The sequence below is a fragment of the Rousettus aegyptiacus genome, unplaced genomic scaffold (genome assembly GCF_014176215.1).
Source record: "Rousettus aegyptiacus isolate mRouAeg1 unplaced genomic scaffold, mRouAeg1.p scaffold_m13_p_3, whole genome shotgun sequence".
NCBI classification, from domain to species: domain Eukaryota; kingdom Metazoa; phylum Chordata; class Mammalia; order Chiroptera; family Pteropodidae; genus Rousettus; species Rousettus aegyptiacus.
Window position 1 is genome coordinate 144,933,090 of NW_023416306.1, and position 18,542 is coordinate 144,951,631.

Here is an 18,542-nt window from a genome sequence, read left to right on the forward strand (position 1 = left end):
TGCAAATGAGGAAACTGAGGCTCAAGGTCACATTGCTAGCAAGTGGCAGACTCCAAAGTTCCTGCTCTTATCTTTTTTACTCCATTATCCCTACAAAGCTCATATGTGGGTGGGCAAAGGAGGACTCTATGAGCCCATCCAATGCAAACTGTGATGAATGCCTTATCAGACATAGAAATAAAGTGCTGGAGGAAAAGACAGAAAAAACCACTTAGATGACTTGGGGAAGAGGAAGACTGGCAGGATTATAACATAGGAGATAGTATCTAAGCAGGGCTTTGAAGGATGAAAGGGAAGGGCATTCCAGGCTGAGGGAATTATAGGAAGGGAGATACAGAGGCACCAACATGGACAATATGTCTAAAAACCATGAAGAATATGGTGTGGCTGAGACGGTCAGAACAGGAGGCAAGGAAAGGGAAAAAGGAGAGAGGAAGGAAGATGGGGCTGCTCTAAACCTTACAATGGAAAGGAGGAATTTTGAACCCATTTCCTGTTTGCCCCAAGAATACTCGCCGGCAGTGCTTGTAGCTACAGCGTTTGCCCAGAGATAACTTGCGGATTACAGTCCTAACCTTATCCCCAAAGTTTGCCACAAAATATCTCGCTTTTATTATTTTCACATCGCTCTAGGATATTGATAGTCTTTGGAAACAAATGACATCATTCTATTTACAGCATTCTGTTTTTAGTAGTGGTATTTCCATTTACAAAATATAGTAATTCTAGCTCTGAAAATGTCAAATCCTAGAAAACATAGCATTCCTATGCATGATGTTAAATTAATGCTGGCAGCGAGCTGCACATTTTTTTTCTGAACAGGAAAAGGGTTAAAAAGACCACAAGAGGATGCTGATAAAGAAGGAGGGATCTAGGCTTTTCCTACATTCAATTATGAGTCTAAAATTTACCTGCCACTTAACACTAACAAGTATCCCGATCTCAACATATCTATTTGTCGATATGTAAATCACAGAAAGTCAGTATCCAGTAAAGCCCCGTAAAGAGGAAAGGTGGCATTTATGCCAAGTAAAAATTAGCATGTCTGACACTAGAACAAAACTACTACTTTCCTGGGACCCACCGTCTTCCCATACACATGGTGGCAGTGTCTCTAGCTAGGAGCCTTCTAAGCCCAATGCCGTGCCTGGGGCAAGTAGTGACAGGCACCTGGCTACACAGAGGAGCACTGGATAAATGTTTGCTGGATGAACCAATGAACACTTAACAAATGAATAAAGAAGAACCTCTTTACTCTCTTTTGTTCTCAGTTTTACTTCTGTCAAAGAATTTAAAAAGTTTTTTCCTTTCTACTATGGTGTTATTCCCTCATTCCCTGCCAATTCATATGAGCCCTGATCACCAGTGCGAGAGTGTGTTTGGAAATAGAAGGTAATTAAGGTTAAGTGAGGTCATATGGAAGGGGTCCTAATGTGATAGTCTTGGTGACCTTATAAGGAGAGGAAGAGAGAGATCACTTCTCTCCACATGCACACACCAAGGAAAGGCCATGTGAGGACACAATGAGATGGTGGCCATCTGCAAGACAGAAAGAAAGCCCTCACCAGAAGCAGACCATGCTGGCACTCTGATCTCAGACTTCTAGCTCACAGAACTATGAGAAATAAACTTCTGTTGTTTAAGCCATGCAGTTTGTGGTGTTTTGTTATGGAACCTGCTATGGTCTAATTATTTGTCACCCCAAAACTCATATGCTGAGATCCTAACCTCCAAAGATGATGATACTTGCAGCTGAGGTCTTTGTCCTCATGAAAACTGAAATATAAGGTAAACAATCCAGATGTCTGAGCACCACAGGTCATGTGTAATATGTAAAATATCTACACAGTATCCTACAGTTTTTACTTTTATCTAGATATGTGGCATATCATCTGATTGTAATGGTTCACATAACGGTTTCCACTTTTCTTATTTTTGGCTTTGTGGTACGATCACAAGGTTGTCATTAGATCACTGACTTGACATACGAAGATGTCTTTAGATGACAGTCAGTGTCTCAAACTCTGCAGGATAATGACAGAGCAGGGGAAAAGTCTACTATGTTAGCAGTGTGGTTCTGTGCTGCCAGCTACAGTCTGAACAATCTCTTCAAATCAGCAAGCGGTCTATAAAGAGTAAATTTTCTAGTCTGTGATTTGGACCTTTGGTAAGATAACTAAGGATAAAACCTAATATGTTTTCACCAGATCACCCTCCTCCTTCCTGCATGGGTTCCTCAGTGCTGCTGCAAGGGCCCCAAATGAGAAAAGGGTTGCCAGGCTCACCTTCCCTGTGTTCTCCCAAAGTGGCCACAAGGAGGCAGAGCAGTGCCATGGGACGGTCTCAGGCTTTCTTCAAAAAACTACCTACTGATTCCACTCCCTATTAACTTGGGATCTTGGGCAAATCATTCTCATTTTTTTTTTTTTTTTCATCTAGAAGATGGGGAGCAGGGGAGACCTCACAGGACAATTTGACATTTAAATATAATGTATGTAAAGCATCTAGCATAGTATGGAATATTAGTTTTCTCTTTGGCTTTATTTTTAGCATTCTCTTACACACTAAAGGAACCAACCCTACCAGCCCACCTCTTATTCAGCTACTTTACTTGAGACGTGTTATTTTACCACTTTGAACTTCGGTGTTCACAACTGTAAAAATCATAATGCCCTCCTTGCAGGGCGGTCATGAGAATGAAAGTTACTGAGCAGAAAGCACCATCACAGTGGCTGTCATGGAGGAGGTGCTCAAGATAAAGGTGGTTATTGCTACAATTATTGTTACATGTGAGAAAATAGCAAGTAAATAACAACAGATAGCTAGCTAGTATCCACTATATTTTTTTCAATACAAATAAAATTTTAACAAAATAATAGATGTTGCATAGGCCACTCTGGCTCATGCCCTCTTTAGTACCAACCTGAAAATGGGGGCTAGATACACACTTGGCAATTTGTTTAAACAAAGGTTCTTGAATTTTAACAAACTGTGAAGGTTCAATCACATCCAATATCTCTTCCAGCTCCCCAAGGAACATGACCTGTAAGTATATGCAAAACACAAAATGTTAGGCACTTCTTTAAAAAAAAAAAAAAATACAAAGGAACAATGAGGATTAATGAGAGCTTGCACTGTTTTACGAAAAATTTACACATAAAACCAAACATGAGCAAATCAGGTATTAACTCATGTTAGGTGTTCATTTCACAAGGAACTTGCCAGAATGGATTTATTGAGAGCAAGTTCCCTACAGCATTGAAACGATTCAATTTACTTTGGCGAAAACACTCCACACTGTCCATCTACTTCACAGTCCCTGAGGAACGGGACTGTCCTGTGGGGCTCTCCTCTCTGTTGTTAACAACCCAGCTATTGCCTCCCTTCTTTTGTTAAACAATGGGGGAGTGGGCCTCCTGCACAGATGTCCATACTGGCACAAACAGATGTTTCCCAAATATTTACAGCCCTTGCTATATGCTAGATGCTACTCTAGGATATGCTAGTTAACAGAACACAGAGTCAGAGAGACACAAAGGAGAAAATTCACCCCACATAGGTACCACTTTAAAACCTTAGCACACACTGACCCAGTCTCCACACCTCCATACACACGTGCACATGTACACAACTGCTCACTACAGAGTGCAATGAATCATGTGGCCTCAGCACCAAGAAATAGCTTTAGATCACAAAATGGAGCCAAATCAATAGCACCATCACTTGGTTTAAATATAATAAAAAACCGACAGAGAAATAAAAACCAGTTACTTATTTGGGCACGAAAAAACAATTACTTTAGGAAAAAAATAAGTATGTAATTAAAATATATAAAAATGACAACGTTTTCATTTTCAATGCATTCGGGTAGCAATGAACAGTTTAATTTTACCTAATAGGTATTAAAAACTTAGATGATTTTCTGAAATTGTATAAAGTAGGGTTTTGGAGGATTGAAACTGATTTGAGAAAGAGGGTGTTTGTTAAAAACAAAATATGGTAGGTCCTTGCCATTTGTCAAGATACATCAATTCTCCCAAAATTCTTTCAAGATGTAAAACAGCTGACCTTTTTTTCTGAGCCATTCTGCACATGGTTTCTAACCTTTCGGAAGAGCGGGTGCAGATCTGGTACCCAGCTAGGCTCACCTCCAAGCTAAGAGAGTCACTCCCCTACCACAACCTTATATGGCACATGTTCCGTTAGGTGTCAGCAAAAGTAGAAATGATTATCAGTCAGAGGTTTCCAGGGCCACTTATGAGTGGCTGAACCTAAAGGTCTGTTATACAGTTCACGATTGTATATAGTTCTAAGATCCCATCTATACTATACTTTAAATTGGGTATTAGGACAGGTTGCTCTACCATCTATCTATACTGCAGCAAAACTTCCATACTATGAAGGAGGTCACTAGGAGGTGACATTAAGAGAGCTAGACAGTTAGATGCATGACAGGGGCCTCACTTGGCCTTCCATAGGGCTGAGTAGCACTGTGATAAAAGTTCCAGGGTTCACAAATCTGGGAGGTGAGTTTTGGTCTAATGACTTATACTTAGTATGCTTGGGTAGGCTACTTAATTTCTCTAGGCATCAATTTCATAAGCGGTAAAATGAGAATATTTACAGTCCTTCTTTACAGAGCTACAATGAGGATTAGATGAGATAATGCATTTTATATGTGTTTAGCCAAGTATTTAGTAGGCTATTAGCCTATTAGCACACTGACATTAAGTACTTACTTACCTCTTTTTGACTACATGTTTTGGGCCAAAATTTCATTAACCCTCTAATAACCTAAAGCAAAAAGGAGAAAAACAAATAACAGTTAATTTTTCATATATACTCCATGAAAAGTGACCCATAATTTGAAAATATAGGAAAAATGCTTACTGGTTCTGTTAGTGAAGGGTCTTTCTCCAGAAACTGTACTATGCAATACGCCAGCTGGAAAAACAAGAAACAAAAGACAAAATTGGAAATTCTATATACTAAGAGTTCAAAAAATATATTATTAAAACTTCCTAAAAAGTTTCCAGACTCTGGTTTTAGTAACTTCATATTCAATTCATTTTAAAAATAAAAAGTGTATAAAGCAAAACAAAAAGCTACTTTTTCCTATCAAAGACTGACATTAATAAGGCTCCAGGGGAATTTTTTAAAAAAGAATATTGGGACATGAAGTAGCCGGCTAATAAAAAGCAGAGGTGAAATATCATATTCAGTATATTCTGAAAGTATCTCATCTACATAGAGTTTGAGCTACAGCTCATGGGCTCCCTTTCTCTCTTTGCTAATGTCAACAGCACTGGGTTTTATTGTGGTTCCAGAAGAGTCTTACATGAGAAGTAGGCTCCTACTAAAAACTTTGCTGACTCCTTGAAATGGCAGAAGCTAATGAAAGCAGTTTCAGGAAGAGATAAAAGGTTATACCTGCCACAATTAGAACCTGAAGAAATATGAGTTTTACATCTGATACTAACTCATCTAGGTAAGAATTCTTTTAAATGAACATGAAATATAATATCCTATTTCAAAAACTAGAGGCGAGATTTGTAAAAGAGCTTGTAAAGATTCTTGGACAAGAAATCTACTCTTGCGAAACAACATTTTGACGGGTGTTCTAAATTAGAAGCATATGGACTAGTTTTTCTTCGAAATACAGAATTTCACATTTAAAGAGGAACACTGCTCAGAAAAATGTGTTACATTTTTATGCAAACTCAAAACATTCTCATTGGGGTAAGGGGGAGTTAGGTTGGAAATACTAAAATTAAAACACCACTTATCTACCCTCTAATGACATGCTTACCATGCCAGGCAGTGTTAGCACAGAAATTAATGTGGGAACAAGACAGGGTATGCTTTCTAAAGTAATGGAGGCTAAAAATAAAAAGATGTGAAAATATATTGATTGATTTGTTTACCTATGCAAGTATTTATTCATATGAAAAAGTGAGAAGAAAAAAAAAAAAGGTGAATGAACTGGAAGAAGGGGTAAAGGGCAACTAACAGACAAATGCAAAATGCAGATGAGACTAAATATTCAGGAACATTAAAAAATAATCACACATGTCCAAAGATGTAAATCTAAAAAGCCCACATACATATTATTATAAGCAACATGTTCAATATATAATTCTGTGAACTGGGCAGGTCTTCCAAGTTCTTTGAAAAATGAGATGACTAAATAAAGTCTCCTTCCACTTGAAAAATATTTCCATGAGTCTCTTATGGATAGTAAAAAAAAAAATACACATTTTTATTTTCCTTGGGGAGTAGTTTAAACTTTAACAAGTCTTTTTAAAAAATAATATTAATATCAAAAAAACATTAAGTTTACAAACTTTGCTTACACAAGTAGTTGTACAAAATTCTACCTGTGCATGGAAGAGTGATAAGCTCCTGACAGTGTGCAAAGGGATCAACACTTTCACCAGAAACTGTTTGTGTTCTGCCTTAAGAGGTAAAGCGAAGCCATTGATAATACTAGGAAAAAGAAAAGAGACATGAATTAGCAATGTTACCACAACAAGCTAAACTGAGACGAACTGTTCTTATGAAATCAGGTTAACCCTTAATCAGTTTGTGATTGGTCCAGAACAACCCTAAACCCATCCCAGTGGCAGTGGGGATTTCTTAGTTACTTCAAAGAATACATTCAAGTAGGAGGGAAATTTAAGAGAAGAAAATTTCTTTCTGATTACCCAGCACAGGCCCCTGTGCTCTTAAACCTAGTTGGATGGTCCCCAAATTTTTGGTATCGACAATTCTATTTTCCCTTCCCTCTTTCCCTTCCCAAAGTAATCGCCTGCCTTGCTCACTTATCACCCTTTTCATTTCCAGACACTATTCTCTGACAGCTGTTCAGACAAGAATATCATGGATATAGAGGCGCAGCCTAGAGAAATCACAGAGAAAACCATGTGACTCCACCTTCTTTTTCTCCTCATATTAGAAGGAGAAACTAAGTAATCAGATTGTCCAGTTACATTAGCTCCCTTGTGTGTAGAAACCTACACAACAGCTGTCTCTTTCCAATTCATTCCACTACGCCAGGCAGCAGCTGTTCAAGAACTATACCTGGGTACACGAGTCCTTTGAAAATGGCAATCTTCCCAATTTATTATAAACTTGCTTTCAAAAGATATAGCAAAGGACAGGTAGCCTAGAAACTAACAAGAATAAGATGTTTTGGAGCAAATGGTCTGACTGCAAGTAGATGTACTGTCTCTGTAGTAGGGAATAAATTGTTAGCTCCTTTAGTCATCACAGAATTAGCAATGCATAACTGTGGAACAAAGGGAACAAGAAATCATGTCTTCGAGTGTCAGTTGGGAAACACGCTAAAGCACCAATGAGAGTATCTGATATACACACAGCAAGAGATCTAGGTCAGTATTTCCCAGCACCACCTGAACCGAATTATCAGAATGATATTCACCGGAGATAAGAAATCCGAAGAAGATGTGCTTACCTTCCTAATATTTCCAGCAGTTCAGCTACACCATTGAAGTGTTCTGTTTCATAAACAAACCTTTACAAAAAAAATAAAAATAATAAAGTCAGTACACTACGTTCAAAAATTTGAGGTTTATCTAATACTTCTATAAAACTACCAACTTTGTTTCTCCCCGCCACCCCTCCCCCACTTACCTTAGAAAAATATTGTTAATCTGTTTTCGGATAAATGCTCTAAGACCAAGAAACTTGCCATAAATTCTGTGTAAGACTGTTTTTAAGTAGTCTCGTTCCCGAGGGTCTTCACTGTCAAATAGCTCCAAAAGCTGTTGTAAATAAAAGAAATGATAGCTGTTCAAAAGTGGTTTCAGGAAAGAATTTAGGAATTCTGCCACTTATTATTTGAAATCCCTTCCTTCTGTCCTTCCTCAAGAATTTATTGAGTAACTATTATGTGCCAGGCATAGTGCTAGTCTTTGGGAATACAGTAATAAATAACTCAGACAAGGGACTTAGACTTCAGTGAAGAGATAACAATAATAACAACAATAATAATAATTAACACATATACAACACTTAGTATGCTCATCAGGCAATTTTCTAAGCAATCCACTTATATTAATACTCCCTATGAGGTAATTTTATCCCCATTTTACAGATGAGGGAATTGAGATGTTAAGTAACTTGCCCAGGGTCTCAAAGCTAATTGGTAGAGCTGGTATTAAATTCCAGGAGCCGAGGCCCCAGAGTCCATTATCACAACCACTGCACTACATAATTAAGCTGCCTACTGACCTTATGTTTCAGATGTATAGTTAAGACTTCAGCTCTATCAGAGCATACAGGTAAATGAAACAACCTAAATCAAAGCAAACATCAAAAGTCCCCAATGATACTAGCAATGTTTCTTTCTAGACCTTGGTTCTTGTCACATGGGTGTGCTCACTTTGAACAGTCATGATTTCTGTATGTCTGTTACACATGAATAACATTTTTAAAGTTCCCAACCATTTGTAATCTACAAGTCAATAAATGAATTCTGGTAAGATTATATTTTATCAGGACTGAAAACATATGTCAACACAAAAACTTGTATGTTAATGTTCACAGCAGCATTATCCATAATAGCCTAAAAATGCAAACAACCCAAATGTCCATCAGTTGATACACAGATAAGTAAAATGTACATATGTCATTATGTATATGTAACACTGATTGATATATGTTACCATATGGATGAACTCTTTAAAAATCTTGTTAACTCAAAGAAGCCAGATCCAAAAAGCCACATATTCTATGAAATTAATAAACTGTATGAAATGTATAAATATTCCGTTTATATGAAATACAGAAAATAGGTAAATCCATAGAGACATAAAGCAGAATGAGGACAAACTACTAATAAATATGGCATTTTTTGCAAGATGATAAAAACGTTTTGTAATCATATGGTAGTGATGGTTACATGACTATGAATATACTAAAAATCACTGAATCGTAAATTTTATGAATTTTATGGTATATGAATTATATCTTAATAAAATTATTTTTTTTTTCTAAATGACAGTGGGCAGGTTCCTCTGGCTAAAGAACAGACTTGGAGGCTGGTTTAAATTTTACTGAGTTCTTCATACATTCATTATCATGGCAATAAAGCGAATTCATAGTTCTAATGTTGACTTTATAACAAGACATTTCAAGAGTATATAGACAGCATACAAATTATCACACACTCTCGTAATTACTGGAAAAAAAATGATCAACATACAAAAGCATGATTTCAGGTGATTAAGATATGAGGCTGAGACTGACAGCAGAATATTAATTCAGTGGTCAGTAAATCAAGTAAATTAACTACTTTTATTTTGTACTTTTCTTTGAACAAAAGGCAGAGTTATAGGCACCCAAAAATAGTCCTTTAAATAATGGCAAGGAGCACAAATTGAAAATAGTATTAAAAAATGGGCAGTGAGACAACTTTTGGCTATACAATATCATTCTTCCATCCATCCATTCAAAAAATGAATATTTCAAATAAATATGTATGCCCGTTAAAGAGCCAGCCACTAGGCAAGGTGTCGGGGATACAATCTGTTTTCAGAAAGCCTAGTCTAATGAGGAATGGTAGTAAATGAACAACATGATAGACGGCTCAGGATGCTATATAAATACATAGCAGGCATTATCAACTGTTTTGGAGAAGTGGCATGATCAGGGAAGGCTTCTAGAGGAAGGGTAACCCAGGCTGAAGAAATTAGGAGTTACAGGTAGTGAAAGTGTTCATGGCAGATTCAATGTCATAGACCTTGATAAGCAACCTATCTGAAAAAGAAGATACAGTTAAAATACCTGCCATTTTCCTGCCAACCTGGCCATGTTATCAATCAATCTTTGCACATGACAGGGACTAACCTCATTGGTGGGTGTGTGTGCACATGTGTACATGCACACACACATATACACACATACACACAAGTGAATGAATCTGGAGCCCACAGCAAAAGCAACAAGCAAATAAATCAACTATACATTTCCACAGGAAACATTTTAAGAAAGACATGTGTCCCCTACAGGCAAAAAAAGACCCCATGACTCAGTCTCTCCTCTCTATTACATGTACATAATGACATATGATCTCTAAATTTCTTGTTAATGGAATTAATTAACCTTATGAGTTCTATTTTTTTTATTTCGTTTCTATTTTTAAGTGTTAGAAAAGAGTTTAATGAGTAATTTGCAACCAACATAAAAGGTCTAAGAATGCACTGTTAGCAAAACTTGAATTATGCTTACATATTGTTAATCTTAAGCGTTTAATGAAAACATAATTAAACAAAAAATTATTTAAATGTTTTCATTAGGCCCTTTAAGAAAATGCATTGTCAGTCACCTAACATGAGTCATTTATAGAGTCGCAGCATTATATATATCATGTTCTATGAGAAAGAAAGATGAATCGCAATATATAAATTACTTTTCTGCTGTTCTATAGAACACGCACTTTATGATTTTATGATGTATGAGACAAAGGAAAAAGTACAATAATGCACAGGCCAAAAAAGGGGGTAGCAGAATGAGCTGTGATTTCCAAATCAAAATATGTGTGTGCTTAGTCATATAATATACTCCAAACATTCCCCACACACAAAAAAGGCAGTTAAAAATATAATCCAGCATCATAAATGCTTAGGTGGACTGTGCCCCTACAATATAACATGCAACTGGTTTTCCAAAAAGGAAGCTGGAGAGTTTCCAAGGTGATTACAAAGACAGACTTGTCAACATGCTGACTCCTAGTTAACAAAACCAGCTTTCCTGATGCTAATGAACAGGGATGAACTGTGTAGTGATTTAACCAAAGAACCCTCCTTCGAACCTCATAATAAACCAACAGTCAAAAGAGAAGGCAGTTAGACATTTGGGTTTGAACCTCTATCCTCTTGAACCCTCCCTGAAATGAGAGTAAAAGAATAAAAATGAAAGAAACTGTGGGGGCAGAGAGGATTGGAAAGCAGATTATACAAGTTTGCACACTTCAAAGATGGAAAGTGGAAGGCAAGGGGTAACTATCTTCGGTTTCCTCTTTCTCCACTCTGCTAAATAATTTTCCATTCTGCTAGCAGGGAGAGAAGCCAACAAGAGCAAGCCAATTTGCACCAGAGAACCCTTAAAAGGCTTAAAACTGATGGCAAGAATGTGAGGAGCTAAAAACAGGAGGACTACTTAAAAGTCTGTAGAAGTAACAAGACCTCCCAGATCCTCATCTCATGCAGTGTACTGAAGATTTACAACATTGGTCTGGAGAGGATAAATAACCAAGCCTCTAGTCTTGAGGACATCATACACAGCCAAGTGAAGCACTTACTGAAAATAATGGGGTTAAGACTCTGCATGCAGAGTGAGACCTTTGCCAGCCCCCATTCCTGACTAAACTCCCAATTCTGAAAGAAGCAGATGAGAAGGTCCATTTTTAGGAAAACTGACAACCTCAGGAAGAAGCATCTATATATACATATACTAATATCCCAAAGGAAGGGCAAGATCTTTGACCAGTACATTATGTGTAGTACGCTACGTGTCTTCTACACACGTACACATGCACTCACACAGTCTCTAAGAGGCTTTCTGATGACTAACACATAACTAGGATTATGAAGGCAAAGATCACCAAACATCCTAACATAAAAAACAGACCAAAACAATCACACAAAGAATTCAGGAAATAGCCACGATGCAAGGAGTAGAAAAAACGAACAATCTTATAACACTCAAATAAATAAATATTTTGGATCTCTGAAACAAAAACAGCATGCTATTACAGATGAATGTTCAGAAAATAAAAAAGAACTTTTGAAAATTCAAAATGTAACAGAAATAAAAATTTCAGAAAGACTGGAACATTAAAATGAGAAAATGTACCCCAAAATTATAACCAGAAGACAAAGTTAATAGATGAAAGATTAAAATACAAAAAAAAAAAAAAAAAAACGAGAATCAGTCTGGAAGGTCCAACACATGACTAATAGGCATGTCAAATAGGCACAGAGACTGAAAAAGAGAGAAAATGAAGAAAGACATATGAGGAAGAACTCACTCCAATTTTCTAGAAAAAATAAGGACATACTTCAATATACATACGGGCCATTATATCCTCTACACAATAAATGAACAAAAACCCACACCAAAATACATCACTTGGAAATTTCTGAACATGGGGACAAAGAGATCTCAAAAGCTTACAGAGAAAATAAGTCACTATAAATGGGGTAAGGAGTTTGGCTGGCACAGGCCTTCTCAGCATCAATACTGGAAGCTAAAAGGCAGTGGAGCAATACCTTAGAACTTCTGAGGGAGCATAAGTTGCAACCTAAAAACCTACATATATTCAAGATGTCAATCAAAAATACAGGTAGAAAAATGATGTTTTCAAAGAAACAGGTCTCATAAAACTTTGTGACACTGATTAATAATAAGGAATATGTTTAGTCTTTATCCACCGTCCTGACATGCAGCTCCTAACACCCTTAGAGTTTTTTTCCTAAGTGATGAGAGATTAATGTGTCCTTTGCTAGGATAATGAGGTAGTTCTCAGAGGGTATCTAATGATGGGGGCTGGCTGCTGGGAGACTCAACCATGTGATTAGAGGGTTGGAACTTCTAGTCCCACCCACCTGACCTCCAGGGAGGAGAGAGGGGCTGGAGGTTGAATCGATGGCCAATAATTTAATCGAACACATCTATGTGATGAAGCCTCCAAAAAAACCAAAAGGACTGGGTTCAGAGAGCTTCTACGTTGATGAACACATGCCGGTTTGGGGAGAGTAGTGTGATCTGAGAAGCATGGATGCCCTTTCCCCCTCTCTTGCCCTACTAGTAAGAAAAATGTTTCTCTGAGATCTGTGAGCTGCTATAGCAAATTCGTCAAACCCAAGGAGGGAATCACTGGAACCACCACTCTGTAGCCAGTCAGATCAGAAACACAGGTGATAACCTGGGCTTATGGTTGGTGTCTGAAGTGTGGGTGGTAGGGTTGGGGGGGGGGTCAAAGTAGGGGGACAGTCTGATGTGACTGAGCTCTTAACCTGTGAAATCTGACACCATCTTCGGAATTGAGTTGAACTGTAGGACACTCAGGTGGCATCCGTGAATTGCTTGTTGGTGTGGTCCTGCTCCTGCCCCCGCCCCCCCCCACACACACAGAGGAAATGATATATAACCTCTTTAAATTTACCTTCCATTCATGCTCTTTCTGGAAGCAACCACCAAAACGAAAGAAAGGAAGCTAAGCAAATAAAGACAGTCCAAAAGAGCAGCAGAGAAAACAAATGTCAAACAGCCTAGAAGAAGCAACCGATGCCTACTACAGCAGAATGACCTAGGCTCTAGGAAGGAGGCCCACAAATAAGAAAGAAAAGAAAACAAAAAGAAAATGGAACTGACAGACTAGCTGATGCGGAGAAGGGTAATATGTTGCTCTCAGCATCAACAGATTAACTGGTAACCAACACACAGGAAAGCAAGCAAGTAAAGAATAAGGTAACTACTATTAATTTCAGGGGTTTAAGCGAGGAAAAAAGCCTTACAAGAAATGCAATTATAGCATAATATTTGCCTTGGCTGTGAACGACATGTATATAGCCTTACTAATGCAAACACTACAATTTGATTTAAATTTTGTAGCATAACTGTATTGGAAAAATGTAGAAATATGTAAAGGGAAATACATAATGGTTTATAGCAGAAATAGATAAAACCGAAATGAAAAATCAAGAAATAACAGTTTAAGAATGTTATTTTAGAAATATGGAGATAAATAGGAAAAACAGCTAGACAACTTGAATGTGTTTACCTCTAGGGAATGAGACTGGATTGCGGAAGAATGAGGTGGGGGATTGCTATTTTTCAGTATAAACCATATAAAAATGTATTTGAATTTTTAAAACTGTTATTACTATGCTAATTTAAATTTTAAAAATTAAAAGCAAAAGGCTTGAAACAAAAAACCCGATTGCCTTCTACTACAATAAAGAAGCAACTGCCTTGTTCCATGTAAAGACAGATTTTAAAGAGCATTAGAAATCCTCAGATAATCAATGAATTAGTATTCTAAATATTATCCTCCAAATTTTGTTTTCATCCAAGCTAATATCAGATCTCCATATTTCCAGCTTTGTTTTTAACCCAGCTAGTCTACGACCCGAAATATCATACCTTCCTAATACCCTCGCCTTGAACAAGTAAGTAATGCACATGGAGAAACAGCCCGGAACCAAGAACAAGAGCCAATAGCAGCGTGACTCCAATGAATCAGAATAATTCAAGGGGACCGCTATATAAAGTGAGCCAACCTACGGGCAACCAATGAGAAAGCACAGTGGGGACAAAGGATCAGAAGGTTGTACATTACAAGCTTCTAGCAACCTGACTTCAAGACCTCTGTGGAAATTCAGTACAAAAATTTCAAAAGTGTAAGTCATACAGATATGAACAACTCTACCAAGTCACGTGCTTTTATTTTTTCTAATTTCAGGCATTCTGACAAACTAGAGAAATCTATTCTTTTCTCTCTCAAGTATTCATTTTATCTGATTCAAGAAAACCTGTGATTTAAACCTTTAAGACAACCAATTTGGTCAGCATTTCAAGAAAGAGCTGTTATGCTACATAACAATACACTTCGTGGGATGCAGGCTACATAACTAGCTATATAATTAGCAGATCTCAATGCAAAATGAAAATGCAGTGCCTCTTGTTCAAAATTATTAATTTCAAGACAGCAACAGCAAAGTGTTAAACCAAGCACTGGGCCCTATGCCACTCATAGCGCAGTTGCATGCCCATAAAGCTGGGTCTGGATGCAGGACTTTTAAGGTTTTTAAGCTACAGGTTGGACAGGATGGGATGGAGTGACTTACTGTTAATTGTCAATGGCTTTCTTATAGAATTTCTAGTAGAAATAAATTCTCCAAAGTTTTATAGTTTTAACTTTAGACTCTGAGGGAAATATAAACATTTTGATATATTAAAGAAACCTGTTTGGAAAATAGTTCTTTGTACTAAAGCTGAGATTCAAGGCCTCATGGAATTTCAGTTTAAAACTTAAACATTTTTAATGGGCTGGTTTGTGTCATGTCCAATGTTAGAGCTCTTAAAAACAATAATGAAAGGTCACTTTTAAAGACAGACTGAGTGATTTGCATAATAAATAAGGCACCTTTCAGCTAAATATAACTGCAAATGTGAAATACAAATTACTAAATAGCATTCTCTAGCAGTACATATGTTTATGGGGATACTTGAATAGTATGTCTCTTAGCAACCATCGACTGCTTTTCAGATTTGCAGAGTGGTTGAAAGCAGTCTTTAGAAATATGCTGGCAAACTCTTGCCACAGTAATCCACCCAATGGAATAATTCAAGGTTTGGCAATTCATTTTTAGTCTAAAGGGGGAGGGGAGGAGAGATAATAAAGAAACCATTTTCCCTGCCATCCTAAAACAGGTGAAAATTATCTTTATTGGGAATAGACAAAGTTGATCCACGAGCCTAGGCAAGCCTACACACTTACAGCTTTAGAAGGCAGTTATCTAGCTGCCTAAGTCTAAAATCAACAACAATACCATAGACACAAGTGCACTATGTAATCAATTGACTATCTTTAATAAATCTGACAGCTTTCTTGTGTAAAGACTTAGGTTAAGTATATAAGAAATGCTCAAGGCTATATCAATATAAACTGAGTAAAAATTCCAATGAAATTTAAGCAAGCCAGTCATACCATTCTTAAACAGCAAACCCTTCAAAGGTACAACTCTCAGGCTGTTTTGTATGACCCATACCAAAATATGGATTTTCAGCTTATCTTGAAAAATTAGAAGATGTGGCAACACTTGGCCTACTTACTGACTAGCCAAAAGTTAACAGGAGCAGATTGGCAGCTGGGTCCAAGCTCTCTACATCACTACTGTTTCCATCACTCCTTTTTGTCACAGTCAGACTACTTCATTATGTACCACTTATCTGGCCTCTGTAAAGATCTGAATGTGCTATCTCTGTTTCTCACATATTAAAAACTACATGCTCCTAGCACTAATAAACATTCACTTCCAACATTGATTGGAAGAAATAAGTTGGCAAATTAGAACTGATGAGAAACCATACTTAATATCTTAAAAAAAAAAAAAAATCCCAACAGCAAGTGAAGAACCACATAAGTAGAGTCTAAAGAGTTTTTTGATTTTTAGAATATAAGTCAGATTTCAAAAAATTCATAACGTGCTAGGTAAGAAATGGTTTAACAATACCATATGACTTCATGGAGTGAGGCTATTTGAGAAAATATGGTTAAAGAAGGTTCTCAAAACAAGAACTGACCCTAATAAAAATAGTAGTGACAACAGCAGCATAATATTTAATGTGTCAAGAATTGTGTGTGTGTGTGTGTGTCTTCCTGTATTAAATCTCCACAAAATTCTTTCAACATAATTACTATTATATTACAGATATTTTGTATCTACTTTCCAGAGCAGATGAGGCATAGAGTAGTTACATAACTTGCCCAAGGTCACGCGCTAAAAAATGACAAAGCCTGAATTCAAACTAGTCTATATACTTAACCACTAATCTGTACTGCTCCTAATCAGAAAGAAAAATGGTAGGTATTATAAAAGGCTCCTGATGCAACACAGAAAGCTTTCCATCAAGCTTCAGATTTTAAAAGGACACATACAATGAACATTAAGTATAAAAGAATGGAACAGTCATAAAAAGTCTTAGGAAGGCTAATGTATAAAATCAGCTGAGGATTATAAAAACGCAAGGCAACAAAATGAGAATATACTTATACTGAATATTTTTACTATTCTTACTGATAACATGTGCTCATTATTTTTAAATTTAAAAACAAAATAGAAAAATTAGAACATAAATATCATCACATATAATCACATCCTATCAAACAATTAACAACAATTTCATATTTCTCCTTTCAAAATTTTTAGCACATATGCAAATAATCCTTTTTCCTAAAATAAGACTCAGACTAAAAAAAAAAAAGTCATACTGTTCCATAATGTCCATGTTTCACTTAAAAACAGATATCAAGTTTCGCTCTATCCCATTCTTTTTTACAAACTTATGAATATTTCACTACACAAATGTCCACAGTTTATTCAACCAAACCTTTACTGAGAAGCTTATAAATTTTTTCCAATTTTCTAAGATTAACAATAATACATTAATATCTTTGTACATATATCTCTATGTTTATATCTATTTCTCATGAACTTACTCTGTCAAAATTGACAGAATACTATCAGAATCCCTCTTCAGAAGATTGTCATTTTAATGTATGTATGTATGTATGTATGTATGTATGTATCTATTTGTTGGTACATTTTCTTATGATTTTATGGCATACTAAGAAGGGTTTTTTCAACCCAAGCCTCTATTATATTCCATTTCCTATTCCCATACCACATTTTAAAATTAATGTACTTTTATAGTATGTTTTAATATCTAAAAAGTACCATATTATTTTTTTTCTGAAAATTTATTTCTTGAAAATTTCATTTGAATAAAGAAACTACCAAAATTTTAATTAGAATTGCGCTAAATGTATAAGTTATTTGAGATTCTATGACTACCTTTATGATGGCAGGGCTTTGCATCTAGCAATATGTTACATTTCTGCATTGAGTCAAGCCTTCTTTGTAAAATTTTATTATAAATTTTAAAATTTTATTTCAAAAGCTAGAGATTGAGAAAATAATATTAGAATCAAGAAAAATAAGATATTATCCTACTAACATGAGTAGATGAGAATAGTCTGAAAAGAAATATTCAATGAGCAGCTACTATGGCCCCAAGCATGATACCAGCAGACATTTTTACAAGTCGTATCATTTTATCACCATAACAAGTCTACTTGTAACTTGTAAGAGAAGCGACTGTTATTGTCATTTTACAGAAGAAAACACTTAGGCTCAAAATAGTCTATAACCTGCACAAATTTTCAGTACCTATTTAAGATTGAAGGTAGGGATCCTGTCCTTGTATCCATTGTGCCAACCGAATTAAGTTTTAACAGCTCTCGGTTTGGGGGTGTTTCCCTGTTTTACTTAACAGTAACTCATTTACCCAGTTAACCCCATGTCACAAATAAGGAAACTCAAGCTTGAGCAGTAAGTCACACTGCAAGTAGGAAGAAAAGCCATGGTTTGAAAGTTTCTTCTTACTCCTCACAGCTCATATTCTCAGCTCCTAAAATATATTTAAAGTACGCAGAGGACCAGAGTTCAAGTTCAGAGTTAGAGTGATTCTTACTTTGCTTTTGTCTTATTGAAGGGGAGTTACAATGAGAATAGAAGAAGTAGTTGCTATAGAAAATAAGTTGAAATCTCATGGCTATAATAAATTAGGTCTAACAATAAAAAAGTGATACACTGAGCTCACCAAAACTCTTTGAGATTTTTGAGAATCCAGAGAATAAAAAATCTGATTGAAAAAAAGGAATAAGGTAAATGTCAACAGACAGGGTAGAATCTCAGCAATAATAATGACTCAAGCTCCCAAAGCTCACCTTT

General features: G+C 36.3%; 1 protein-coding gene across 6 annotated transcripts in view; it reads right to left on the reverse strand.

The window, feature by feature from the left end:
* Window positions 1-18,542, reverse strand: part of PPP2R5E (protein phosphatase 2 regulatory subunit B'epsilon) — a 128,133-nt gene that overhangs the window by 12,211 nt on the left and 97,380 nt on the right. For all 6 annotated transcript variants that reach the window (XR_001596505.2, XM_016141789.2, XM_016141790.2 and 3 more), the window contains 6 exons: window positions 7,654-7,784; window positions 7,475-7,534; window positions 6,378-6,486; window positions 4,891-4,944; window positions 4,744-4,794; window positions 2,924-3,043 (listed from right to left, as the gene is read on the reverse strand). Coding sequence is in view for 5 of the 6 variants with exons in the window: in XM_016141789.2 (XP_015997275.1) it covers window positions 2,924-3,043; window positions 4,744-4,794; window positions 4,891-4,944; window positions 6,378-6,486; window positions 7,475-7,534; window positions 7,654-7,784 (525 nt within the window). In the remaining variant the exon portion in view is untranslated. The remainder of the gene's footprint in view (window positions 1-2,923; window positions 3,044-4,743; window positions 4,795-4,890; window positions 4,945-6,377; window positions 6,487-7,474; window positions 7,535-7,653; window positions 7,785-18,542) is intronic.